At 52.5% G+C, this 24539-nt stretch overlaps 2 protein-coding genes and 1 long non-coding RNA gene across 6 annotated transcripts; 1 reads left to right on the plus strand and 2 right to left on the minus strand.

Annotated features, from left to right (window-relative positions):
- Positions 1-502: 502 nt before the first annotated feature.
- Positions 503-15620, minus strand: HOXA3 (homeobox A3). Of its 2 annotated transcripts, none has more exons than XM_067746567.1 (3): positions 15541-15620; positions 3625-4270; positions 503-2219 (listed from the first exon to the last, which is right to left on the minus strand). In XM_067746567.1, exons 2-3 carry the CDS (start codon positions 4148-4150, stop codon positions 1414-1416), a joined length of 1332 nt encoding a protein of 443 aa, XP_067602668.1. In that variant the 5' UTR covers positions 4151-4270; positions 15541-15620; the 3' UTR covers positions 503-1413. The 2 variants fall into 2 exon arrangements, with proteins under 2 accessions (XP_067602668.1, XP_067602669.1); XM_067746568.1 differs by lacking the exon at positions 15541-15620 and adding an exon at positions 7103-7294.
- LOC137229125 (uncharacterized) lies at positions 1311-6087 on the plus strand. Of its 2 annotated transcripts, none has more exons than XR_010945545.1 (3): positions 1311-1358; positions 4734-4814; positions 5074-6087. It is a non-coding gene; the product is annotated as an uncharacterized lncRNA (long non-coding RNA). The 2 variants fall into 2 exon arrangements; XR_010945544.1 differs by lacking the exon at positions 1311-1358 and adding an exon at positions 3131-3701.
- On the minus strand, positions 15086-23825 carry HOXA4 (homeobox A4). 2 transcript variants are annotated; one of them, XM_067746575.1, is made up of 3 exons: positions 23104-23825; positions 19849-20028; positions 15086-15623 (listed from the first exon to the last, which is right to left on the minus strand). In XM_067746575.1, exons 1-2 carry the CDS (start codon positions 23729-23731, stop codon positions 19850-19852), a joined length of 807 nt encoding a protein of 268 aa, XP_067602676.1. In that variant the 5' UTR covers positions 23732-23825; the 3' UTR covers positions 15086-15623; position 19849. The 2 variants fall into 2 exon arrangements, with proteins under 2 accessions (XP_067602676.1, XP_067602675.1); XM_067746574.1 differs by lacking the exons at positions 15086-15623; positions 19849-20028 and adding an exon at positions 21478-22551.
- Positions 23826-24539: the final 714 nt, after the last annotated feature.

Genomic DNA, 24539 nt, shown 5'->3' on the forward strand with positions numbered 1-24539 from the left:
GCGATAAGGGACAGCGAAGCATCGGCGGAGAGGACAGTTGCTCCTAGAAAGTGCTCGGCATCCTCCGCGCGGCCGGCGATTCCCCGGGTTAAGACGTTGGCTGGTCTGCTTTGGCCGGAGGAAGATGGTGGAGCAGAAGACAGCCCTACCTTATCCCCCGGCGGGGCTGCCCGGGCACCTGTGCGCCCCGCGCCGCGCCTCAGCCGGGCTGCCTTTGTTCCTCCCGCACTCAGCACTCCGCAGCCCCAGCGCCCGCGGCCGGCCTCGGTGGCAGCTGGGAACCGGGCAGCCCAGCGGGCAGGCAGCTCAGCGTTTCCAGAACTGCCGCCGCGAGAAGCTCCGGCTGCCTTCCCGAGGATTCGCCGCGCTCCCGGGCGAGCCGCCTGGCCAGGCCTCAAGCCGGAGCTGGAGGGCTGCCGCGGCCTGCTCCGCCAGTTCGCCTCTGCCTGGACTCCACGCAGACCCTTATCTTCGGCCAAAGAATCCCTTCTGAACACGGATATTATTCAGAATAGAAACTTTATTTTATTTTTTTGTTTTGTTTCTCAGAATGTGAGCAGCAAGGAATGTAGAACTCTCAAAACAAACCTAGCGTTTTTCGCGTTTACAGATTTTTTTTTTCAGTTTCGCTTGATGTTACAAACCTAAATCACTGTTTTCAGAAGCTGGATCCTCTCTGGTATTATTGCATCGTTACTGTTTTTATAAAGGAATTCTATTTCCCTTTCGAATAAAATTTTTTTCTATGTACGCCAATACACCATTGAACAAAAGGCCCAAGAAACCTTCTGAACAATCAGGGTACAGAATTTCTTTAATATAAATACGAACGGATGGGGATAAATAATATTTAAAACTTATTCAATGCTTGCAAAAAAAATATAAATAAATCTGACTGTTCACCAGCATACACACACGGAAAGACGTACACTTAGTCATCCTTGCACAGGGAGCCCCTGTTTCAAAGCGCCTTTGATTTTTTTCTCGCTCTTTACAAGAAGTGCAATTAAAAAAAAATACTAAAAACTAAAAAAAAAAAGTAATCGCTTCCCCTCGGGAGCCATAATGTACGAACAAATTCACATCAAAGAACTTGGCTAGAAAATTTGTTCATATACCCTGTTTCTGATCAAAGAGTAGAGAAGGTAAAGGTGCAGGGCCAGCGGCCGAGCGAGGGGCGGGAGGAGATAAATATCGCTACTGATACTGACAGCCATTCCAGCAACCAAGATTGCTACGTCACATAAACTATAAAAACGTGTTACCAAAGAAAACAAAACGGGGGGGGGCGGAGGAGAGAGAAAAGGGAAGGGCGGGAAGAACCTTAAACAAACAAAAAAAGCAAACGAAGAAGAAAGGTAGGTAGCGGGGGTGGGGTGGGGGCTCTCCTGGCGCGCAGCCCCGAGCCCACCATCACAGATGGGTGAGCTTGGGGGCTTCCTGAATTCTTCCCTGAGAAGGATGGTGGGCGGTAAGGTCCGTGTAGGTGGGGTGCGGCTCCCCTGGCCCGGGCCCATGATGGTGGCCACTGCCCAGCGGCCCAGCGCCCCCGTAGTCCATGGCAGCCGAGGCGGCGTGGGGGAGATGAGTTAGGCCAAAGAGGGGGGGGCCAGAGTTGCTCATGGGCTCCACATAGCTGCCCCCAACGAAGACAGGGCTTCCCTGTAAGTGTGGAGTCCCATAGCTGCCGTTGCCCTGCAGGCCATGCGCGTGCGGATCATAGTTGGGTGTGCCCCCCGCGCCCGCCCCCGTCGCGGCGTAGCGCTTCTGCGGGGGCGGCGGGGGCGCGCAGCTGGGCAGGGGTGCTGGATAGGAGGCGGGGGGCAGCCCGTAGGCGCCCTGGGGGGGCTTGGAGAAAGGCGGGGGCGACTGGGGCTCGTACGGGACGCTGTTAACCAGCGAATGCATAGAGTTAAGATAACCGCCAGCGCCGGGCGGCACGGGACTGCGACTTGGGGACTGGCCCCCTGATGATGTCAGCATGCCCTTGCCCTTCTGATCCTTCTTGTACTTCATGCGGCGATTCTGGAACCAGATCTTGATCTGGCGCTCGGTGAGGTTCAGCAGGTTGGCCATCTCCACACGGCGCGGCCGGCACAGGTAGCGGTTGAAGTGAAATTCCTTCTCTAGCTCCACCAGCTGAGCGCTCGTGTAGGCCGTGCGCGCCCTCTTGGACGACGCCTGCCCAGGTGGGCTCTTGTCACCTGCGCAGCTCTCCCCTGCGAGATCAGAGGAGAGAGGAAGAGTGGCATCAGGGGCTGCCTGCAGCCCCGCCCAGCCCCTGACCCAGCCAGGCCCCTCCTTCCTCCAGGCCCCAAAGATCCCTCCGTTTGTCAGGGCCCAGAAAGGGGAAGAAGGAACTACGTATTGTCCTCTGTCCTGGTGGGGAAACAGCGCCTGTAGCCCGTCATTGAGTAAAGCTGCAAATCATAGGCCTCTCCAAGGGTGTGTGTGGAAGGAACAGAAAAGCAGAACCCCCTGTTTGCCTTCCTTGTCTGTATTTCCCTTCTGGAGCTATTCACTTTCTGACTCATTTACTGATCCTTCAGCCCTATCAGACTACAAACTCCGTGTGGGCAGGCGTCACCATGTTCATTCCCTTCACAGTAACTGGAAGGTGGGGCACTTAATATACACTCAATAAACCTTTCCCTCCATCACTATCTGAGTGAAGGATTGGACAGTTGCCTCAACTGGCCACTTATTTGATCTGTCCAGTATAAACGAGTGGAGTGGAAGCTCCAACCTGGAAGGCCTTCTCTGCCAGAAAGAAGAGATCCCATTGAAAAGAGATTCCACTTCTGGTGGGGAGGCCCAGCCCCCTGATGCTGGATGCTATTAATTAGGGTTCTCCATGTCATCAAGCAGCCTGCCCCAGCTTTGGCCACTAATCTTGACCATCCTTTCCTCCCTGGCCCCCCAAATCCTGGCTCTGGATGGTCCCAGATGCTCAGGTTCTGAACAGAGCACTAGCAACTGGAGAAGGCAGCGGCAAAGGAAACGAAGAGGCTGGGAAGCCCAAGACCCAGCGCCTGTCCTCTATTGGAATCTGGTTCCAGGAGGCCCATGTGGTTCCCATTAGCATCCCCTCCCCCAGGAAATCCCTGGCTGCCTTCATTGTACTAAGTCTGAGTAGGGCCTTCCCAGAGATAAGGCAGCCACTCCATCTACTGGAGCAAAAATTAAAAATAGGCTCTGATTATAGGCAGAGCATTGATTCTGACTTGGAGGCCTGCTTTTATTCTGCCACATTTCATTGTGGGGTGGGTGCCAGTGTTTCATTAGAAATGAGGAGCTGTGCTAAAAAGAGACAGTGCTGCTCAGGTTTGCTCTGCCCAAAGGTCCTAACGCCACAGGGAGGGACTCCAAAGTCACTAGGCCCCACTTGCTCATAAGAGAGGTCCGGAAAGACTCCCATCAGGTCTCTCTCTGGGGTTTCCTGCGCAGAGTCCAATCACTTCCCTAGTTGCAAAGCCTCTGGAAACCTTTGAGAGTTGGGGGGAGGAGGAGCGGTGAATTCTGGAAAGAATCCAGCGCTCCTAAACCTTGCTGGTTGTGGCTGGAAGTGGCCTGGGGGGCTGGGAGCCAGGTCAGTGGACCCTCTTCCGGAAGGCGGCCCTTTACCTGAGCTGGAGCCGCTGGTTTTCTGCTTTGTGTTTTGCCGAGACTCTTTCATCCAGGGGAAGATTTGTTTGGCCACGGTAGGCGAGTTGAGTAGGGGGCTCTTGGCTGCGCTGGCGGGGGTGGGGTTGCTGCTGCCATTCTGAGGGGGGGAGACTGACGAGGGGGGCGGGGGCGCGGCGGGGGCAGGCGCAGGGGGCTGCGGCGGGGGTTGCGGCTGCGGTGGGGCAGGGGGCGCGGCCTGGGGCGGCGGCGGGGCCAGGGGCGGCTCGCCCAGGCCCGGGGGCTGGCTGGGCGGACCGCTCAGGGTGCGCAGACACGCCTCGCTCAGCTCGTGCGCCTTGGGGTGGCCCCCGGCATTTGCGGGCGACTGGAGCGAACAGGCGGGTCTGTGGTACTCGCCGTCGGCGCCCAGTGCTGCGGACGCCGGGTACGGCTGCTGACTGGCATTATAACCGAACCCGTTGGCTGCCTGGTAAGGGTAGCCACCGTAGATCGCCGAGCTGTCGTAGTAGGTCGCTTTTTGCATCGCGTTGTTTCACGATCTTGATCGCAAACTCTGACAGGGGCTTGACACCCGTGAGGGCGCACATTGGCACGCCCCCGCGGTCACGTGACGCTCCGCCGCCAATGGCCGCCCAGCGCAGACCTGGGGGGGCGAGAATCGCAGCGCCGTGAGGGCTCCGCGCAAATCCATCTTACTCTCAATAGCTAAGTGACATGAAAGCCATAAAAGAAAAAGTGGTCAGCAATATTTAGCAGCACGATTTGGCCCCGGGCGCAGAGAGCCGCGCTATAAAAAGCCGCTGGAATTTACTGGCAGCTACAAATATTTGCTTAACTTGCATCTGGAGTTGGGGTGTTTTCCGGGGAGAGGGGAGGAGAGTGAGAGGTCCGGAAGCCGGGTCTGGGGAGCTGGAATCCAAAAGAAGAAAGGCCTGCTGGGCTAGAAAGGAACAGGCTCTGGATCCCTTCTTTTCCAGGGAAGAAGAAAATTGGGGTGTCCCTTCCTCTCCACAACTTGGATTCCTCCCCTCTGGAGATCATAGGGAAGGGGCAAGGGGGCAAAGGGGAGCTTGGGTCACCAACTTTTTCTCCAATCCTCTCTTTAGGACTGATATTTGCCAAAAGAACCATGATGCAGGGTGACTTCCCGTCCAGGCCCTTCTTGGACCTTCCAGCACCCAAGAGAGGTATGCACAAATTTTTTTCAGGCAATAGCCCTACTGGACCCTTGTCGATTTCAGAAGCTGAGCTTGTTAGACAGTTCATCTACCCTTGTGCAGGGATATGACCCACCTCCTCCAAATGAGACCCTTGTGGTCAAGGAGGGGAGAGAAAACTTTGGATGGAACATTCTGGGTGGGGATGGACCAACAACGACACCCTCTCCAGGAAGTTAAACTCAAATCTTGGACAGTTCTTTACTCCTTCCCTCTCTCTATTTCTCAGGCAGGTCCCAGCAGGCCACTCCCACCTCTTTGCCCCTGTTACAGAAGGTCTCCAGACCCTCCTGCCTTGGACTTTCTGAGGTCCTGTTATTCAGGGCAACTATCAAATTCTACCTGTTAAAACATGATGGATTAGAGAAAGAAAAAAACCCATCAGGAACCTGAAAAACCAGCGTCATCTCCATGACCACGGCTTGAACTCTCCTTCCAACTTAACGATAATAGGTTCTGTCTTAGAAACTGCTATGTAATGTGATGTATGGGGGTCATTTGGCTCCGGACGAGGAATGGAAGCACAAGCCATAAAATCCTGCCAGAGTTCCCTGATCTTTGTGTGCTGTTGTTGTTGTTGATATTTGTTACTTGGCCTATTTACCTGCTTCAGAAACACCAAGTAAAGGACAAACCTGGAAATCTAAAAAGCAATCGAAAGCCTTCTCAACCCTTTTTATTTAGAAAACATATTGTATAAGTGAAATCTATGTTTTATTTTTGTTTTCACCTTTGCATGGTCAACCTCCGGTTCTCACTCAGCTCAGAAAACTTTCACGTGAGTTCAAATAGTCGCTCCGCACACACAATCAGAATGTTAGTCTCTCTGACCATTTAAGAAAATTACAATGACAAATTCATTGTAATTGAATTTGAAAAGGGCTTACACTTCATGCCTCAACTATGTGTATTCGAGTCCTGAAGTTATTCAAGATTCCAGGAATAGCAGACACTTTGTTAACTAGAAAAAATTAATGTAATAAGCATATAGCAGTGGATGATTATAATTTTGTTTTTAATAATGGACTCCTTTGGATTTCATTATTAAACCAACAATCTGACCAACATCTGGAAAACAGGCACAATTAATTTTCCAGAACCTTAATTAAAAATTACAGCAGCCCTTATCCGGAGTTATTGTATGTGATCTTGAGCCCTGGAGTATTGTTTCTCTTTTGGAAATAGATAGGAAGCTACAGATACCATGATCAAAAAGTAAATAAAGGATAAAATAAAATTTAAAACAGAATAGCAATTTAATGTCTCCGTTTCCTGTTCTTTCACTGAAAATAACTCCAATTACATTTGGCAGTGTTAATGTCTGCCATTATAAATTTTTAAGATACTGGGCTTGTGTAAAATAAAACGTCAGGTTAAGAAAATTACTCCAGACACTTGAACAGCTGATATTAGATAAAACAAAATTAAGTTGATTTTGAACATGCAATATTTCAAGTGACTTGCTAATTCATTATCACAGGCTACACCGGCCTGCGGCTTACGGTCTTTTCGTCAAGTTATGCATTGTCTTATAAAATAATAAAAACTACCGTTGAAACTCTAAGAGCGAACAACAACCTCCATAAACTTAAAATGTGAATTCACCCACCAAAGTCCTTCCTATTGTTTGAGGCCAACGGATAACCACCTTGGGGCCCACATAATCCACCACCCCACCCCACCCCAGCCCCCAAAGTTTGCAACCTAGTAAAGAAGTTGGAGATTTGCCAGCCAGGAAACTTTGCTTTGCATCCCCTGGCAAGGGCTGGGGATGGGAGGAGATTCCATTGAAAAGATCCGTTTCTGGACAGTAACCCCCAGGTGCAAAAACTGAAAGAGTTGAGGAGGCTAAACTGACTGCAGGAAGCAAGCCCTATTGTCTCTCTGGAAGATCTGCCCAAATTCAACCTCCTTCCTTCAGACACTGCTCCCTTTTTCCACTCCCGCCACTTCCTCGGCCTGCCCTCACCCCGAGTTTAAGCGGGAACAGCGGGTAAGAGCTCCCGCGTTCCCTCGCCCACTGCTTCCCCTCCTCCCCAACCCCGAAAAGTTGAGGCTGGGCTAGCGAGAGGGAAGAGGTGGGGGCGGGGATGGGAGCGCGGCCTGAACTCGAAGTGTAAGGGTATCAGTCACTGCCGGGAAGGAAGCTCCGGCTTGTGAACTCTTCTTGAACCGAGATTTAAGTCTGCAGCCATAAATCACCGAGACGTAAACTCCACCATTCAGCGCCGAGAGCGGCCAGTAGTGGCCCCGCTTACCTTAACTTCTGATGAGCGCCGTGAGCGCAGCCTCGGGCTCCGGCCCCCGGCCCGGCTCGGCTCCGCAGCCCGGCCGGGTCCCCTCGGCGCAGGCTGGGCACCGACCCTCAGCATCAGCCGAGACGGCGGGCGGGAGGGAGACCCCGAGGCCCGGACGCCGCGGTGCAGAGCGTGGCCGCCTAGCTGCTCCGGCACGGCTCGCCCAGGGCGGACTGGGGCGGCTCGGACCCCCCCTCCCACCCACCCCACCCACCCACCCTCCCTCCCCTCCCCCACACCCCCGCCCCCTGCCCTTCCCGAGGGCAGCAGCCGCGGCCCGGAGATAAGCGCTAGCGCGGCGCAGGGCTCTGCCTGGGCTAGTGGCACCGACGTGGGTATGTTTCTTATGAATATTACACGCGGAGCAGCGTCTGGTCGGGGGGTGCGGTGGGGGGCGCTGGGGGCGGGCGGCAGGGGAGGCCGAGGCGGCTAGGGGGGAACGTGGGCCGGCGTGGGGGATGGGGTTGAGGCGAGGGGAGGGATGGGAGCGAGCGGGGGAGCTCGGCGGCGGCGGGAGGAGGGCAGCCTCCCCCCAACCCTCACCGCCCTCCCTCTCCCCGCTCCTAGGCGTCACTGAAGTCCAGGAAAATTATGCTAATGAGGACAAACGGCTCTCACAAAGGGGCTCTCTTTCTTAGGAATCCATTTAGGAAACCACCTTACCCTGTGCCCTGGACGTTTCCAGTTGCGGGGCAAAGGGATGACGGAACCAGGAGAAGAGAGTTCCCCAGACTTTGGGCAGTTTACCTCACCTCACCTGCCACCCCCAATCCAAGAACCTCAAAGCCAATCTCTGGGGAGCTGGGATAGGGCCTCCTTTCTCGGGAGACCGCCCCAAGAGCCAACTGGGGTGTCTTTGGTTATATTTTTAAAGTAGAAACCCTTGAAATCCTGGCGGCTGGGAGGAAAGTAGCCTGGGGGAGATGCAGGTTGTCCAGGCCGTGAAATGGGACACTCTGGGCTCAGGTACACACAAAGGTGCTAGAATCCTGGGTCTCCAGGTCTTCTGTGCCCATTTCACAGTTCAAACACGCAGCTCACTCTCAGGCAAAGACAGATAAAGTTCTGACCCCCCGCAGGAACGTACACCTATATTTTCTTCCCTAATTGGTGGTAGATAGGGACGCTGAGCAGAGGAAAGGCCCGATGTGCCTGGTAATATTGCCAAAACTTTAAGGAGAATGGATGGTCTTTCTCCTCCTTAACGCCTCCCTCAATTCCCCAGATTCAGAAGTGAACTCTGCAAGGATATGTGTGTGGCAAAAAGAGAGAAATGGAGCTTTCGTGCAATTCCAAGGTGTCAGCGGCCGGTCCTTCTCAAAGGAAGGTGTTAAAAATATAAGTAGTATGTTTAAACTGTCAGGGAGCCAAAGTGTCACCTTAGAGCAAAAACAAAGCCAAGGGAAAAGGGAGAAATCAAAAAGCACTCCGGGCCAGGGTGGCCTCATGCATACCAATGGTTTTTGTCATTTATGGCTGGGCAAGATTTATGACTCGGCGCCCCAAAGCTGTAAACAGAGCACAAAACAGCAAACACTTGCTCCTTATGGCATATTGCTCCAGCGCGACTTGAAAGGGGTAGCCAGGCAGCGTAGGAGGCGAGAGCCGGCCGCAAAAATCCGCTGGGCGGCATTTTCTCTTCAAACCGGCCGGGTTGGATGTGGCATTTGAAGAAAGAAGGCGTGGGTCAATAATCAACCCGCACTTTCTCCTCCAAACTGCTGACGCGACTCGCCGCTTTCTCAGCTAAGCCAGCTGCCGGGAAGGCCAGACCTTCGTGAGAACCTGCCGGGGGAGGGGATGGCCCAGGGCGCCGAGGTGAGGGATGGGGCACCCCGGGCGCATACCTTTCCGCCGGCGCCAGGGCTGTGCCGGCAAAACGCGGGGACTGGACCCGCCGAGCCGCCGGAGCCCTGGGAAAGCCGGGGCGGGAGCTCGGGCCGGGCCTCCACCCGCCCCCGACTAGGTGGCCTCTGGGCTGCGGGCTGCGGGCTGCGGCGGGCAGAAGTAGGGTTTGGACCTCAGGACTAGGGTCTGGCGGCCTGGCACGCAGACTGCCCGGGTCCAGGCCTCTCTGCTGACATCCAACAGATTGGATTTTGGAGCTAGGCAGGCGAGGTGATTAAAAATAATAATGTATAATAGCTGACGGATTTTTGTTTGTTTGTTACTGCTTTTTAAGAGAAAAATATCGCCAGTCGATTTCCACCGCCGCCGCGCCCTTTCTAGGTAAATCCCGCAGCCATGCACCCGGCTCTGCCAAAACCGCTGAGGTTTTCTTTGGGGAGAGGACCCCTTGGCTGCCCCAATACCCCTAAGTCCCATGCCCCCGCCCCCCATCCCTCGCCCATGTGGACTAGAAGAAAACATTTTCTCAGCACTAGAAGAATCTCTGGAACAGCGGAGGTGCGCTGGTGCCTTTCTACCCTTCACAGGGGCCTCCTTGTGAACTTATCTGCGAGGGCCTGTGGGTGGCTCCACGGCTGGCTATGCAGCCAGGGAGGAAGGTGAGGAATAACTGTTGGCAAGAAGAGGCATAGAAATCCCAGACTGGGGAGGAAAATCAATGAGGAAATAAGCTTGCCTGTGAGGTTGAAGTTGGCATTTTGAGGGTAAAAGGGGACTAGCCTTTTTTTAAAAAGTATAGCTGTTGTTTAGCTATGATGGAGTGGCTTTAGCTCTTTCCGTGGAGGAAAAACCAACCGGTTCTCTATAAACGTCACTACTGCCTTCTCTCTGTGCACACTTTTATACAGAGTCAGCTCAAGAGTCCATGCCTAGATATTTATTCCGCGTGCTGGCACTGAAGCGACAATAAAAAGATGCCTTTAGCAAACCTCTTCTATTCCCTCTCTCATTCTTTCTAGCGAAACTATATTATTTATGAGTCTTTAACTGGGTCAAAAATGTACCAGAACTGGGTCATAAATCATATGAAATGCTGACAAGTAATTGAACAGCAATTAAAGCTTACATTTTATTTCCAAGGGGTGTTTTAGAGCACTTGAAATGGCCTCAGTTAAACACGGTTAGCGCCTGGGCCAGTAGCGGAGGAGGGCTGAAGCAGCCCTTCCGTCTGGGGAAGTAAATCCCACTCAAGTAGGGGAAACCTGATTTGATTTTTTTTCCAGTGCAGAACGAAATAAGATTTTTTTTTTTTTAAGTCAGGAGACAAATACGATTCCCGACTCCTTGTAGGCATCTGTTTTCTCTGCTCCAAGAGCTTCAAGAGCAAAGGAAAGCGAAGTTTCCATCACCTTTTTAGGGAGTTTCCATCCTTTCCGGGAGTGCTGGGTCCCTAAAGCCCAGTTAGCTCCGGCTTTCCCAGTAATTTGGAAGCACACTGTTTAACTCTCTGCCCCCATTCTGGCTACAGCACCGTTTCTGGGGCTCTGAAACCGTTGAGACGTCTGCCTCTGCTTTCTGCAGACTCTGCCTTCAGACTTCCCTCCAGCCCAGGGCACACCAGCCAGTCCTCCAGCCCTCCTAGCTGGCTGAGGGCGTACAAGGGGGCGCCCAAGCCTTGTGCATTATGAAGCCCAAACGCAGCTCCAGCTCCCTGCTTTCTCTGTCTCCTGAATGTTAGAATAACAGAGCTTCTGGGCATTCAGCATGCTTGCCCCCACCCCAAGCCTCTCCGAGATTTGAGCTGTCCTTCTCCACCCCTACTCGGGCAGAGGGTGCTCAGGGAAACAATGGCTAGTCCTCAGGGTCTAGCTCCTTCAGTCTGGCAAGTGGGAAAGCGCTTCCTGCAACCCAGCACTGAACAAAGTGGCCCGAAGCATCATCAATAAAATGGCAGCGCATCTGGACGCTCATTGATTTCCCTTTCCCAGCTGCTCTGGCTGTCCAGGTCAGCCCTCACCCTCCATCGTGGCCGGCAAACACGGCTAAATGGGGCACGATCCCCCTTCTCCTTCACTCAGCCCCCACCCCCTCCAGGCAGTCGTGTCCAGCGAGCACAGCGTGGGCCACCTTGGCCCGAGCCGGCGCTTTGGGACCCTCCCTCTGCCTGGGGCTCAGCTTCTGGGACTCAAGCCCCGATGCAGTGGACAAAGCCACTGGAGCGTCGGAGGCCACCAGGCCCACCTAGTAGCCCCCGAGTGCCCCTTCCTTTACAGCCCCCCCAATACTTTCCAAGGAATTAAATTCAGTCTGAGGCGCTACTGGGGATCTTTCAAATGCTTTCGGTTCTAAGGGAGAAACAAAGGAAGAGAAGGGCTGAGGGTCCTGTCCCTGAACCAGGGTCTCCTCACCTGACCTTTGTCTCTCGCAGCCATAACTCACTCTACATATGAACAATCAACGGAAATACCTTAAAATAAATTCCATCCTCCTGGTGTGGCCTGGAGTCCCATCGCTAGCTCGCCCAGAACTGCTCCATGAGCGCTGAAAACTGCAACCCGCTAGGAAAGCGCTTTCCGGAGAAGGGGCAGGAGAAGGAGGAGGTGGGTGCGAGGGGGTGGGGGGAAAAGCTCTCGCTCTGTAGAGAATCTAGAAAACGTAATCACAGGCAAAGCCCGCCCGGGTCTCCGCTCCAAATGCCACAATAATGTGCTGTATTATGTGCTCACGTGGTCATACGTCAACTTAAATCCTTCTATTTCAAATAGGGAATCACTGAAGGAACTAGGTTTCCAAGCAGAACATTTAGTTTTCGGGGAGGTGAAGCGGGGGACCTTGACCAGCAATGGGGAAGGGAAGCACTGTCTAGGGCAGTAGGACGCTGGGGGCATCTCCTCCCACCCCAACACGTGCCACACAAGGCCACTTATCTCCACTTATATTTCTTTACACATGATCCAGACACAAGGGAACAGCAATTCTATCTCCATTCTTACAGTCCACGGAACTTTCCTTACAGTCTTCCACTCACACATAAACTGAACCCAGAACACCCAAGCACTCTAGTCTCCCCTGGCCCACTGGCCAGTATGTCAAAAGGCAAGGCGCTAGCCCTGTTTCCAGAAGGAAACCCAATAAGGACTGGCCTAGTCAGTGGACTCCCTAATGGCCTGCCATTGTATGGAGTTTGCTAACACCCACACCATACACCACAGCCACTGGAGAAACCCAAAAGGCCCATAATTACCTGACAAAAGGCTGAAGCACCTCCTCCAAGTCCAGTTGGTTTTTTTCGACAGGAACCCCCTAGAAGAGAGATGCTTGGCTCTAGAGTGGTGGGTCAGGGTTTGCTAAATCTGAAGGGACCAAGCGCCCTGGCCAAATCTGTACTTACACATTTCCTTAGTGCATAGCTCAGTGATACATGAAATTATAAGCTTCTGATGATGAAAAATGTAAGGGGAAATGATCTAATTGTCTCTGCAAGAGAGGGAAAAAAAAGAACCAACCTTTGCTGGCATCCCTTGAATTAACCTACTAGACAATCTAGGACCCTCTCTGCAGACAAGTCTGCCCACCCTCCCCCAAGACAACTCTGTCCACCATCAGAAACTGAACTGGACCAACTCAGCTCAGGAAGAACCTGGCATTACCCCTCCCCATCCCACTCCAACTCCTACCTTCTGCTTGGTGACACCATCCACTGACTTTAACACTTCACCCTCTCAGGAGCCATCTAAAAAGTTCCTCTTTTCAGTCTTAGTTTCTGAACTAGGGGAGTGCTCTGTGGTGGTAAGATCCTCATGCCGTATTCTTTTGTTCCTCGAGAGTAGGTCTTCAGCTGGCTAGGCCTCTCTAAGTGTGAGGACTCACTTGTAGCAGCTGCCGGAAGCTGTGCGTGACTCCTTCCCTCCTCTCCTCCCCCACAGAGGAGCAGAAGAGGCCTGGTGAGAATGTAAGGCCCTCAGCAAAGGGGCCTGGTCATGGGGATGTCCAAATCACAAGGGCAATAAAAGAGGAGGAGACCGAATCCCTTGGAAGTAAGCCCTGGCCTAAGCTAGAGGTAGTGTTCCAATAAGGTTCTGTCTGTGGGATAGCTGGGAGAGAACCTCCTTGTGAACTTTCCCAGCTCTGAACGAAGCCACAAGCTAGAAAGTGAGAACCCAAAGTGAAAACCTGCTTCTCTCACGTTTTGGGGGTAGAGGACAGGACCAAAGGCTGGTTTCAAAAAGCACTCTCCAGTTCCCCGAGGACTCAGACAACTAATACACTGTCCTCTGCTCCCCTTACCCCTCCACCCACACAATTTCACCCTGAGCTCTCCAGATAGCCTGGCAAACCCCTTGCCTGCTCCCAACCAAAGTTTCTGCACAGGCTTCGACTCAAAGATGAGAAGGGGCCCCCTTCAGAACTCTCAGAGCAATCTGGAGCAAACCAAAACTCCCGAGGCCATAAATCAATGGGAGAAGTCTTTGGTACTGCTTCAGAGAAATGCCTTAACGCCAGCAAGGCCCAGCAGCATCTCAGCTCCAGCCAGGAGCCTCTATACCGCTATTAACAGCCCAGTTAATGCTCCAACTGCTGTTTAACAATTAACATTAACGACTTGGGGTGGGATGGGGTGATTGGGTGGGATGTGAAGGGAAAAATCTGAGCAAGTCAAAGGAAATTTAACTTCTGAGGTGAAAACAGCTTCGCTATGAGAACTTGGTCTGGGCAAGCCCCCGGGGAACCAGCAGCTGAGAGTCCTCCTTCACCACTCTGAAACCCACTTTCCTGGAGCAAGGCTGTGGGTCTTTTATGGTTCAGTTCCAGAGAACAAGAATAGAGATGCTCAAGTATCTAAGCCCAGGTTGGGAAACCCAGCTGCCAATCCGCCCTCTCCTGACTCCCCCACCCAACCTGGCCAGGGCTGGGGACACATACCCTGGATCCGTGCACCAGAGCCAAAATAGCCGTGAAGTTGTCTTGGAAGGAGCAGGTGACCAAGGATACAGAGCTTGAGTCAATATTTGCAAGGCTGTTGGCAGATTAGCTATATCTGTATTCAAACACTGCAATCTGATTTCTCTGTCAAAAATACACTTAACATTTTTCTCCCTTTACTTAACTCTAGTGGTTTTTCTACTCAGCGTCAGGTAGGGCCTTCTTTGCTCACGGTGTGTGTGTGTGTGTGTGTGTGTGTGTGTGTGTGTGTATTGTGTGTGTGTGTGTGAGAGAGAGAGAGTGAGAGAGAGTAGATTATAGATCATTATTTAACATGAGATATTTCCTGTGGGTGCAACTACAGTACAAATGAGCTCCAAGTTCTCTGGACACATATGGATGTGTATATCATTTTATACACATGGCCGCAGACCTCTGCAACTATTTACACATGCAGTGGTTCTGTTGTGTGCAGAGATGCAAATCATAAGTACACACTGAGTTGCAAATTCCTGAAATGCTCCATCTATACTTGGTATAAACAGACATACAGTAGCTGAGACCGTAACCAGCTTTACAATTACTCTGTTTACTTCCTATCTGATAAAGTAATAATTGTATCTGGAATACCATATCAGTCTTAGAGCAACACTGAATAGCATGTTTTGATTAATTAGCAACCTGATATCTATTGTAGGAGCAGATTTCGGGGAAGGCTGAGGCCTAGGGAATAGAAGATAAAAATCTCAGAAAACTTTTTAAAATAAGTAATTCCTGAAAGCACAAAGCAAATCCATTCTTTCAACCCAAGCTTTTGAAAGCTATTCCAGCAGCCCCTCCCCCAAACAGGCAGCAAATTTATGGATCTTTTACAAGGTAATAAACCACAGTAATTACCTCCCTGCACCCCAAACTAAGAGAACAAATTAAGCCAGAACTTGAAAAGAATTTTAAAGAGTTTTCCCTTGTTCCAAATAGGAAAAGAAAACGCCGAGACATACAAAACTCGTGCTTTTCGTATAGGAGGATCAGCGGATCAGCCCGGCTAAAGAAACCAGAAGCCCAGCTGCCTGCGATGGTCTACACATTTGAAATACAGAAACTTCCTTCGTGCCGAGAAAAGGCAAAACGATAGGAGAAACTGCAAGGCGGCGACACAAGTTTCCTCCACGCAGAGCTGGGACTGGCCACAACTGCCGAGCTCACAGTCTCCGCAGGCGCCGCAAACAGTCCACAAGGAGAGCAGCCCACGCAGCGGCCGCCGCGCCAGTGGCCTCTACTTGCTTTTGCCCTGCTGTTCCGTGTAGCGGTTTGGTCTGTCTGGGGCATGCCGGAGGGGACAAACACACCCTTCTGAGCCCCCTGCCCCACACACAGACACACATCTTTGGTCTATGCAACCGCCCCTCCGTACGAGGCCAGCTTTGGGGCAGAGCTTTGTCCGCTGAAGCCCCGCATTGGCTGGGCGTGCAGCTGAGGGGAACCAGCCCCAAAACTCCTCTGAAGTTAAATATTGACCAGCACCTCTTTCAAAGGGCATGGGGTTGCAGCTGCCACGGAAAGTAAACTCCTGCCCAAAGGCCCGGTGCGAAACCCGGGGCAGTGAAGAGTTTTGACGCAGCGCTTACCTCGAAAGATGTCGAAGACTGAACTCGAGAGTGTCTCCAGCTCCGGGCGCTCAGGGAACCGCCGTTTCCGGTGTCTGGGCGCTCTGCGGACAAACAAACAGCAGAGGGTGAACAGCGGCTGCGGAGGAAGGGAGTTGGAAGGCCGGAGGCCGAGACGAAGGCAGCGCGGGCACCCGGGTGGCCCCCGGGGTGACGCGGACACGGAGGAGTCGCCAGGGCACTCGTCCATGCGGCTCACTCATTGCTTGAAAGGTTCCGGTCTACAAATAGCCTGAAGATCATGATTTATTTTTGTAAAATAAATACATACTCCATCTCCGCACCCACACTCTTTTTTTTTTCTTTTTATGCGGGGGGGAGGGGAAGCGGGAAGAAAATGGACCAGACGGAGGAAGACAAGAAGGTGGAAGAGGCTTTCTGTTGGTGTCCGCTCTGCTGCGAGAGCTCCTCTCGCACCTCAACTTGGGGATGTGAATGCACGCTTTATTTTCTTTTGCTAACAAAGGGAAGCCTTGTCTGGGAGCATTCAATCACGGACTCTCCTGAAACCTCACTAATAGTGTTCATTTCTGTTTGGCGCGAAATCAGATTCCAGCTCAGCCCATGGGCTGGGGCAGTCTTGTGAGGTTTTGTCTTCTGGTTCATTAAAGCCCTGGGGCATCCTTTCTCGGTCCCAGTGGGCTGGCGGGACCACCACAGTGCCCAGTCCCTCAGAGTAGGCCAGTTATGGTTTCTGGAAGTGGGGGAAATGGGGAAGGATGCGGGCATCAGACAATAACCGATCTGGGGGCCCTACCCAGGCTCCCTACCCAGGCTCCCTATGCACAGCAGCCACGAGCCGCTCCAGGCCCTAATTCCTCTGCTGCCTCATTCCTTAAGATATCTGCAACCCTCTCTTGCTCTCTAACTACCAAATGGTCAGCCAACTTTCAGGGGATGGGGGAAGACTCTGAGGAGGGACAAAGAATCCTCCTGTGCGTTGGGTTCAGGCTTGGAGAAGTTCTTTGCTGGGCTGGGACTCTGAGGGCCGGTTGCTTCCACAGCTCTGTCCCTGCCCCACTATCCCTTCACCCAGGCCTGGGTGGCCTCCCCACACTCCAGCCTGCCTAAATTAGCCCCAGTGGCTGTCCCGCGTCCATGCAATCCTGCTGATAGTGCCAAGAGAGGCTACCAAATAGCCGGTAAGTACCCTGACCCTCAGGCTTCAGGGCCCTCTAGCACACTGAACAAGTGGCCGCACACCAGCAGGTAGCTGCCCTCTGCCACCACCTCGACCTGCAGGCCCCATTGTCCGTCAAGCACTTGGGACTCAGAATCCATGCTGGGCCCTTTCTCTTGTTCAAACTTGCCCTCTATGTCCCCAAAGGGAGCGCCCCCTGGCCTTGGGGATCCTGGCCTGACCCTGAGCAAGGTGGGGCTTAGCTACCCTGCACATTACCACTCAGCTTAGCCCCAGAAGGATCTGCTGCACCACCATCCACCACAACACACATCCCCACCCCCTCACGCTTAGGAGTATTGTCATTATTATGGTGATCATTGTTGTTGCTATTTCCTTATCCCCAAGTCAAATATTCATGGCTGCTGTTCCACCATAAATCTTTCAGACTAATGAGTCACAAAGAGATGCTGCCCAGGTCTCTCCCTCTGCAATGGCCGCCACCACCGCGGCCTCTCTCTCCGCGTTTTTGGCGCTCGCCCGGCGCGGGTGATTTATGAACACCGGGAAAATTGGACAAAGCCGCGCGTCCGTTCTGTGGTATCTCTGCAGCCTTCCCCAGTGCGAATCAGAACATTACCAACTGTCTGCTCATCCGTCCCACTTCATCACCAAAGCCACGATGTGACCGCAGAAATCCCGAGCCCGAACTCACGTTTGCCCGGGCGCGGCGCGCTCCACAGACTCGCAGAACCCCTGCAGGAAAAGCCCCAAGACCCAGCGTGGGCCCGCCAGCTCCGGTCCTGGCCGCTGATGGCCTCTTTCCACCACTCCTGAAGGAGTTAAAAAGCCTTTGGATACAAATCTGAGTATGTGTGCTTTTAAAAATCAAATAGGAAGTTGGGGGACTCACTTCTGAGAGATTCATTCCTAGTGAAGCCCTGACGACTCCGATCCATTCCTGACGATCCACATTAATTATTTAATGAGTCACGTGACCACAAAGATTACAATTTCAATATCTCCCTCGAACAGGCGCTACACCTTTATCTGCTGCAACCAGGATCCTTGTTTAACTTTTTTAGCTCCCAGGCCTCCGAAACGCAGATGCCCGCTCCCAGGCAAGCCACCGCCATGTAAATCCCAGGGCCAGCCATAGTAGAATTAGTCATTCCAGGACTAGGAGAATTGTGGACAGTCAGGTGCCCTGATGTCGGTCCCCTCCTGAGCCCAGAGGTCAGCCCACCTGTCTCAGCGCACTGGCTAAAGCAGTTTGGTTACATGATTTCCCCAGCTGCTTTGGTGGCTCATCAGGCAAGAAACCACCCTTCTTCCCTGGCCTCTGGACACCTGTGGCCCTCTGTTTCAAGTGTAAGCTCAGATGCATATGTCCATTCCAGGCTGCTGCAGAGAAAAGATGTCTGTACACTTACCCCTACCCAAGGTGAGACCAAAGACTCTGTTCAAACTACACACTCATTAACATAAAGAACATGAAGGGGAAGCGTTCAGCTGCCTCAGTTTCCTCATTGGTAAACTGAGAAGACTGAACCAAAACGGCCTCCAGATCTCTTTTGCCCTGGACATCCTTTCAATCAGGGGATCTCTTTTAGCCCCAGGAATCAATCCCAGAGAGGGTGGGACTGGCCTGAAAGCAGGGGTGGGGGAGAGGGGCCCCCATGAGTTTGGGGCCTTGAGAAGAAGAGATGCCAGAGTTCCAGGACTGAAGTTTCAGACTAGAATGTTTCACAACAGCGCCAGCAGCCTCCCTGATGCTATCAAGGAGTTAGAACACACTCTCTTCCTCCTCCTTCCCAGCCCCTACTCTTTGAGAGAGGAAGCAGTTATTCTTGGGCCAGTGTATAATATAGACAAGGGGCAACAGGAGCAGCTGCTGGGAAAGGTGAGCCTGTGTTCTTCAATACCAGCCCGCAGCTAGGGATGCAGAGACCAAGAGAGTACAAAGAACAGCCTATTGCCTGCACAGAACCAACGCATTCACACAGGAAGTCCCAGGTTTCTGTTTGCTACAGTGATTCTTCGGGGTTTTTCTTTCTTTCCATTCCAAAGAGCCGTGGATATGTTTCTATGTTGAAAGGGCTGTAGAAAAGGCAGTGGTGAGAAAAGCAGCACAGATTGGAAGCTCAGGGAAGCAGGGGGACAGAGGAGAGATGGTGATACTCATCCCACGGGGAGGAGGCTGAGAAGTGGGGGGAATGTGGGCACCCTGGGACAGGTGAATATAAAGTCAAAGATGCTGTGTGGAGGGCCCACTCTCCATATATCTAGGTAATCTTCCCAGGAGGTCCATCCTGGGTATTAAGTACTCTACTATGCCTGTCACAGTTGAATTCCTGCTGTAATAAAACACCGGGTATATCGTAGATTTCCGCAAAACTAGGAAAGAGAGCCTGAAAAGTGCCATCTCTCTTCAAGGGGGAGAGTGTTAAGTACTTAATTCAAACTGTGACCATTAAAGTGTCTCCTATCCGATTAGGTTGATTTCAGATGTTGACAAAACTTTTATCTCCGGAGTCATGCACAGTGTGGCTCTGTGACTAAAGCAGATGAGTGTGTGTTAGAGGGAAGGAGGGGAAAAGAGAGAAGAAGAGGGGAGCATGTATAAGGGTCATTTTTGTAGGAGGCTTACAGAGCTTACGCAAAATACTGTCTTTAAAGGCCAAGGGTTTGAGGGGCCAGTAGGGTCCACTTTAAAAAAAAATTAATGAGATAGAAAATTTGTCCTCTGGGTGAACTCTTATGGTTGCCCTAGCAAGGGGCAGACAATGAACGATTTTGAAGCACAAAGTGGGATTTTCTAAGCTGTTATAACAAACTCCCTTAAAGACCAAATCTGAAGCAGGCAAAACACTTGAAGAAATGACATAATCATTTGGATCATTGTGGGTAACTTTGGCTTTGTAAAACTTACCAACACCTTAATAATCAAGACAGCTTGGGCAAAAACTACCATTTTGTTCTGGGATATTAGAAAGACAATCTCGATCCTCTCTCTTTTTTTCCTGGATAGATTTAGAGTAAGTGAAAGAAAGTTACCCCTTCCACCCCTATACAAGTGCCCCCAGTATGAAGCTAATGAATGCCCCCGTACCCCTCCTTCCTCACCAAGGAGAAATATAAGAATTTACCTTAAATGATGATAATCTGCCATTCGAGGTTTTGCAGCTCGACACTCAATTTCCACCAAGAGTCTAGGCATTTTTTGAGCAGACAGCCAAGATGCTGAGTCTTTGCCCGAGACCACATTATTTTCAAGAAGATCCCTCGCTTCTCCACAGACTTTTCCCAGAGAATGCCTTTCAGAATTGCTGTTGAATTACAAAGAAGTATTTATTGTATGAGGTGATTAATGATTCCTGGGGAAATTGCTATTTTCAGCGTGATTTAATTGTGTTTTACAAGTGAGTGTAGTAGGGGGAGGGTTAATAAGTTTTAGCAGCAGTTGCAGGGCCTCCAGAAACCCCTGGCACCCGTTGGCACCTTATAAAATGTACTTTATGCCAGGTTTGGCCTGACCTGGGAAGAAGTGTATTTGTTTGCCCCTGAATTTTCCTGGGGAGAGGAGGTGGCCCCTCAGAGACTGGTGTCCACTTTCCTCTCAGATCTGGTTTGCTCCCAGGTAGAGAACAATCACCCTTGCCTGTTATCACACACAGAGCAGCCGAGGCGAAAGGGGTAACAGCACTGACTACTGGCTAAGGATGGTTAGCCTCTGATGGGAAAACGTGTTTAAAAATCCTCTGATACTGCAGAGGTAGGTGAGTTCCCCCCTCCCATCTCTGCTAAAATTGTTACATGAACTAAAAACTGCACTCATTCAAAGCCAGGTTACAGTTCTAATATTTGGGGGCTAGTGGCTGTTGGTTTTCTGAATCTTGTTGCAGAGTACTCCCTTCAGTGACAACCAAGTCTAAATCCTCTTTTACTAATTTGTAAATCAGTAAACAAACACTAGGGCTATGAAGATTGAGAATGGGGTTTGAGTTCAACCTTCTGAGTCTAGATCTCTAGGTTGCGCAGAAAGATCCAGGAGCATTTGAGGAAGGCGACCCTAGTTCAGAGATTGGCTTTCTTCCAGCACTTAATACTCCCAGGTCTACCTTGCTTAAGGTGTCATTATGCTTTTTCTTTCCTCAGAAGAAACTCTGGAGGGTGTACTGGGAAAATTCAGTTTATTTTGAAAGCTCCTGCTTCAAGAAAGAAAAAAGAAAAGAAAAAGAAACAAACAAAAATCCCAAGCTGTAGTTAGTGAAGAAGAGAACCTTATAAACAGCCGAGAAATAAAAAGCAATCTCAACTCTTCGCACAAACTAGTTTTTATCTCCAGGGAAACAGAAAGATTAAGCGTGAAGGTGCAATAAATACCAAAGAGACCACTTCTTTCCAAGTGTGCTCAGAGTTCAGCATGTAGAACAGCTGCAGAAAGTCCTGGGCCCACAGCACTGCGCAGTTTCACCTTTCATTGCAGAGAAGGACATGTTTCTATGCCTTACAGAGACTTGAAGCCTGAAAGCCTGGCCAAGTTTGGGAAGAGGAGCCCTCTCAGAGCTCAAGAGCCTTCCTGCTCTTTGGAACTTTTCCCACAGTGGGTCAAACTTGACAAGAGTTCAGCTCAAGTTGAACAAATTATGTGAGCAGTTAGTCCAAGTGAATGCAACTCAAGCCATCTACAGGAATTTTACATGCAAGGTCAACCATTTCAATTGAGATAATTTTTTTTAATTAAAAGTAGGAAACACACAAATATGTCTCAGAACTTTGTTTTTTAAATGGAGTTTATTCTTAGCACATGTCTTTCTATAGAGCCACACCACAATTTGTAGAGTTGCACATGGGTCTAAATGCACTCTCCCTCCCCCAAGATAGTGCCTCAGAATAAGACAACAATATCTCCACAACAATATTTTAAATAAATGAAAGGAAAGGAAACTAACGTGTCACATCTACCATCAAGGTCTGTACATTTTGAGAAATAAATAATCTTGTGAGGTCCACAATGTCTACTCATTTATTCAGTTCGGTACAAGCTTGTATGAGCTGCCTTAATGAGGGAAGGGGAAATAAGAAAGATAGGAAAAGGGTCTGATTTCTTCTGCTTGCAACAAATATACATGTACACGTCCCCAGTCAGCATGGGTTGTGCGACTGACTTTAGCCATCTCAAAAGTATTTGATGCCAAGTGGTTCTTCTCAGGTACCCAAACCTGGCAGCCTTGTTCAGGCCAGCAGGTTGTCCCACTAGTCAGCATCTTGGCCATTGTCCTCTCTTGAGCGGCAACCAGCTCACACTCTTACCCAGAAAATGTCTTCTTTTTATTATCCTTTTCACCTTTTATTATCCTTTTCACCAAGCTGAGTTTTGTTTTGGGGTCTGTTGTAGTCCAGATGGGGAGGGGTGGATGGGAAAGGGGCAGAAGAGGAAAGAAAAGCATGTGAGGGCAAGAACTGGTCTAGAGCTCTGGAAGATTATATGGAGGAGGGAATGGGTGTGGAGGCGCCCTGGTGGGGGTGAGGATGGGGGTGCGGGTGTGGGCTCTGAGTTTGTGGTTTCCCCGGTGGGCCTGCTGAGGCTGAGGCCGAGGCCGAGGCCGAGTTGGAGGATCGCATCTTAGTGTTGGGCAGTTTGTGATCTTTCTTCCACTTCATCCTTCGGTTCTGAAACCAGATCTTGACCTGGCGCTCGGACAAGCAGAGCGTGTGGGCAATTTCGATGCGGCGACGCCGGGTCAGGTAGCGGTTAAAGTGGAACTCCTTCTCCAGCTCCAAGACCTGCTGCCGGGTGTAGGCGGTTCGGGAGCGCTTGGGCTCCCCTCCGTTATAATTGGGGTTGACTGAAAGCCCATAACCCCGAAGGAGAAAGCCAAGGAGGAGGGAGTGGAAGAGAGGGAAAAGAGGAGGAAAGAGAAGGTGGGGTGGGGGAAGAGCAATTGGACATCATCATTATATAATAACCTGACACCAAGTTCACGCAAGATACATAAAACGGCAAAGAAAATGTTTCACAGGCTATTGACAAGGGAAACACCCGAGAGCCATAAAGAATAGTGCTGGGCATTGGGGCTGAAGAAAAGCTTCAAAGACACATGGCCTGAAGCCTCTGCCAGGGCAATTAAATTTATGGGGGCTATAATTACTGCCCTAACAGTTTGGCGTCTCGTAAATCTCCCGATAAAGGGACCCCGGGTACAAAAGGATTCTCACGTTGGGATCAGGCGGCTGGCTGGCGCGCACACACCCACATCCCACTGTAGCTAGAGCCAGCTGGGGGCTCCCCTCCCGAGGCCCCCAACCCCTCGGCCTCTCCCCACGACCCCCGCCCCGACCCTGGAACCCGGGCTCGGTCCCAGCCCACCCTCCCGCGCCTCCCCAGCGGCGCCACGTACCGGCGCTGACATGGATCTTCTTCATCCAGGGGTACACCACGGGCTCCTTGCCCTTCAGGCCCAGCGGGCTCTTGTCGCCCAGGAGCAGCGGGCACGCGGGGGCGCTGCCCCCTGCCGGGACGCCCGGGGTGGCGGGAGCCGCCTCGCAGCGCCGCGGGGGCGCGGAGGCAGCCGCACGATGCTGCGGGGGAGACGGCGGCGGGGGCTGCCGCCCGGGCGGCATGACATGGCTCGTGTGCAAGCCGTGCGCGGGACCCTTGGCGTGCGCCGGGGGCTGCTCGGGCTGCGGCGGCCGCCCGGGGCTGGCGCTGCCGCGGTAGTCATAGCGGTAGGCGGTGTCGGCGGCACCGTGCGCGGGGTAGAGCGCGGCTGCGGGATAGGAAGCCTCGCGGGCGGCCCGCGGCGCGTAGTAGGAGGCTGCGGACTCTCGGCTGCCGCCCGCGTGGGGGAGCTGGGGCTGCTGCTGCGGCAGGTGCTGGGCCGCGGGCACTGGGGGCTGCTGGTAGCCCGGGCCCCCGCCAGGGCCGCCGTCTCTGCCGCCCGGGCCGCTGTGCTGCGCGTACTCCTCGAAGGGAGGGAACTTGGGCTCGATGTAGTTGGAGTTTATCAAAAACGAGCTCATGGTCATTAATTTGTGAAGTGCAAAAATACTAATTTTTCTCGCGTTGTCGTTTTTCTGGGCTCGCCGAGGCCCCTCCCCCTCCTGCCTCGCTTCCCATCCCCCCTTTCCCCCGCTCCCTTCCCCTCCCCCGCTGTCAAGATCCCACCCCTCCCCCTCCCCCTCCCTCCGCCGCCGACGCCACCAAAGTTCGCGCCGCTCCTCCCTCGCGGCTCGCCCGCGCGCGCGCGCGCGCGCGTCCCCGGTCTCGGCCCCGCGTGCGCCCCGCCCAGTACCGCCACGTGACCCGCCCCCGCCAATGTGCGCGCCGCGCGCGCGGACCCGGATCAGGAAGCGCGCGGGCGGGTGATGAATGCTGCTGTCCGGCTCCAGGAGGAGGGAGGGAACTGGAGCTTTGGGCGTCCAAACCCCCAACTTTGAGTTCCGCTGGGAATTCAGGGCCCGCAGTCTTCTGGTCCTCTCGGATGCCCAGACCGAGCCCTATGCGTGCCCTACTCTGGCCTAGGCCTCGGGGCAGACAGACGGCCGCGGCCCAGCGTTGACCTCGGGGCCCAGCTTGGCCTGGCGTCCTCAAGGGTTCGAGGCCGCCTGGGGGAGGGAATGGCGTCGGGACCAAGAGGGTATTCCGGTTTTTATCCTGGCCGGGGAATAAAACGAATGAGGCTAACAGACCGGTTTTCTCACCAGCTGATTCCCTTCCGCACATCATGCCCGCCGCGTCCGCGCCCAACGTCCCCAGTTTGAGAAGCCAGGCAGGAGCGAAAAGGGTGGGTGGGTGAGCAGCTGAGAGAAATCGGCCCCTGGATGTAAAGCAAGG

This window comes from Pseudorca crassidens, chromosome 8 (genome assembly GCF_039906515.1).
Source record: "Pseudorca crassidens isolate mPseCra1 chromosome 8, mPseCra1.hap1, whole genome shotgun sequence".
Lineage (NCBI taxonomy): Eukaryota > Metazoa > Chordata > Mammalia > Artiodactyla > Delphinidae > Pseudorca > Pseudorca crassidens.

Bases quoted from the DNA above. Each gene is read 5' to 3' on its own strand.
- HOXA3 (XM_067746567.1), bottom strand. From the start codon at position 4,150: ATGCAAAAAGCGACCTACTACGACAGCTCGGCGATCTACGGTGGCTAC. The intron at 2,220-3,624 runs GTAAAGGGCCGC...CTGATCTCGCAG, and splicing joins AACCAGCGGCTCCAGCTCAG to GGGAGAGCTGCGCAGGTGAC.
- HOXA4 (XM_067746574.1), bottom strand. From the start codon at position 23,731: ATGACCATGAGCTCGTTTTTGATAAACTCCAACTACATCGAGCCCAAG. The intron at 22,552-23,103 runs GTACGTGGCGCC...ATGGGCTTTCAG, and splicing joins GAAGATCCATGTCAGCGCCG to TCAACCCCAATTATAACGGA.